Genomic DNA, 2,080 nt, shown 5'->3' with positions numbered 1-2,080 from the left:
AGTGAGTTACGAGAGAAATGTTATAATCTAGTGAGTGGTCCAAATACTTTGTTAGTATTTTCGGAGCCTAGATTAGAGTGATACATTGTAACCTCGGGTTTGCCATATTTGCTAGTAAAATCCATCTCTGCTTCCGCCCGTGGACTAGGCCTCACGCCGAACCACATAAAATCTTGTGTCTTTATTTATCGCTTAATTGTACGATTAATTTCTCGGGTCTTGAAAGCGCGTAAATCACAACATATAATCACATGGATACAACAGGACTACAGGTACTAATGTTGATTTTTAATATCTTACGATCTGTGGGTTGTTTTTAGTTTGTTTAGTACTATGTAAATTATTGTATTTAAAGCTTATGTTTGCAGGATATGTATACTAAGATTCTTCTATTTTGCTGCTGCCGAAGGTGTACTATTGTAATGGTGAGTTTATGGTGCAGCCAGAAGTATTACTTTTTCTATTAGGTATGATGTCTTGGGTTATATTGCAGTTGCTAGTTAATCCTTAATCGTGTGTTCTTGCATCCATTAACTAATTTTTTTTATCTGAAGTTGAGGTGGCACTTAGGCGCAATTTCATCCTTTCGATTTATTTATTAACTTTATTTATAATTTATATAATGAATATGAATAGTATTCAATATTTTTGGTCGATTATTTATTTTTGTTTGTTATTTAAGGCAAAGAAAAGGCGTTTAGTTACTTTTGTGGAGATTACGCAGTAATACACTAACTCGAGCATGTGACCAATGTTCGTGTTTCTGATTTTTCAAATTTTATTTACACTGTATAATTCTTTATAATTCTTAAAGTCATATACAAGGCAGGGTTCTCTCTTGTTAATGAGTGATACTGCTATTTGTCTGAAAGATTCTTCTACTTTGTTACTACCGAAAGGTTTTGCTATCATATAGGTCATGTGTCCTGTGCAGTAGGTGCTAAGTTATCAGAAGAAGATATGGAATCAGGTTCTTGTCACTCTTTTCTTTTCTCTTCTTATAAGCAGGTTTTATTTTCCTTTAACTTCGGTAAGATCTTCGAAATTAGGGTTTTTATTTATTATTAAGGCCTTGCTTTTTTCTTTTAATTTCGTTAGGTTGTAAAAAGAAATGGAATAAGGGATGCAATGATTGTTGATTTCGTTATTTATTCAAGATTTTCGGGTCTTCCTCTTCATATACAGCACTCCATAACAGTTTTTATCAGTCAATCATCGTCCACCGACCACACAATACGCCTCGTATCGTATAATCGAAACCCTAACTACCCACCGATCTGTCATATCCTGCGTCAAACACTCCGGAAAAATCCACCCAGGGTACACCAAGTATTTAAGTTTTACACCCAGGGTACACTGAAGGTGCCAAATGGCAATCTTCTACAACCACGATCACTAGGGTTCGTGATACCAACAGTATCGTTGTTGAAGTTGAAAATCTCTTCAAGATCACTGCCAAAGTGGTTCCAATAACAAAGGAAGAATCAAGAATCCACAACTACGGTATTACTGCCGATGATTGCTTTGCTCATCTTGATCTCAAATTCAAGTTCTTCTCATTAAGTAACGAGGTTGACGGAGTTCTAGCACAAACTTATAGGAACGACTACGTGAGCAAAGTAAAAATGGGAGTGCTAATGCCGGTGATGGGCGAAGATAAAAAATTTCTAAGTACAAATTCGTTTGCAACCGACTGTTCAGTTGCTAAGTTTAAAGGCAACCATGAAGAAGATTCTTCATTGAACTTGGAATTGCCAAGCTTGAGGTGCCAAAGTGGTTTAAATGGGAGAGGTGTAGTATGCAAGAGATAAACTGGTCATCTTCTTGTTGCTCCATTTCTTATCTTTTTATTATATTTGTTAACTTGTGTACTCGTAATAAAGAACGAATTACATAAAATAATGTAACCTTAATGATATTGGTGGATAAAATATTTCGTTTTGTTTCTATGTTGGAGTATGCTAATATTTTGCATAAATTTTCTAAAATACTACTGTAACTAATATTTTAGTAGAAGCATATCATTCATTTCTAATTCACTCTAATCTTACCATTCATTTTTAACCTCGGCTAACACTAC

The 2,080-nt window shown here is 34.7% G+C and overlaps 1 protein-coding gene across 1 annotated transcript; it reads left to right on the top strand.

Annotated features, from left to right (window-relative positions):
- Positions 1–251: 251 nt before the first annotated feature.
- On the top strand, positions 252–1,811 carry LOC139853743 (uncharacterized). Its single transcript, XM_071843109.1, has 4 exons — positions 252–272; positions 369–425; positions 830–899; positions 1,351–1,811. Exons 1-4 carry the CDS (start codon positions 252–254, stop codon positions 1,809–1,811), a joined length of 609 nt encoding a protein of 202 aa, XP_071699210.1.
- Positions 1,812–2,080: the final 269 nt, after the last annotated feature.

Source organism: Rutidosis leptorrhynchoides, chromosome 1, assembly GCF_046630445.1.
Source record: "Rutidosis leptorrhynchoides isolate AG116_Rl617_1_P2 chromosome 1, CSIRO_AGI_Rlap_v1, whole genome shotgun sequence".
NCBI classification, from domain to species: Eukaryota; Viridiplantae; Streptophyta; class Magnoliopsida; order Asterales; family Asteraceae; genus Rutidosis; species Rutidosis leptorrhynchoides.
This window is presented reverse-complemented; position numbering and strand designations above follow the sequence as displayed.

Excerpts from the sequence above, each read along its gene's own strand:
- LOC139853743 (XM_071843109.1), top strand. The coding sequence starts at position 252 with ATGGATACAACAGGACTACAG. Across the intron at positions 273-368 it reads TGGATACAACAGGACTACAG|GATATGTATACTAAGATTCT; the intron begins GTACTAATGTTG and ends TTATGTTTGCAG. Across the intron at positions 426-829 it reads GAAGGTGTACTATTGTAATG|GGTTCTCTCTTGTTAATGAG; the intron begins GTGAGTTTATGG and ends TATACAAGGCAG.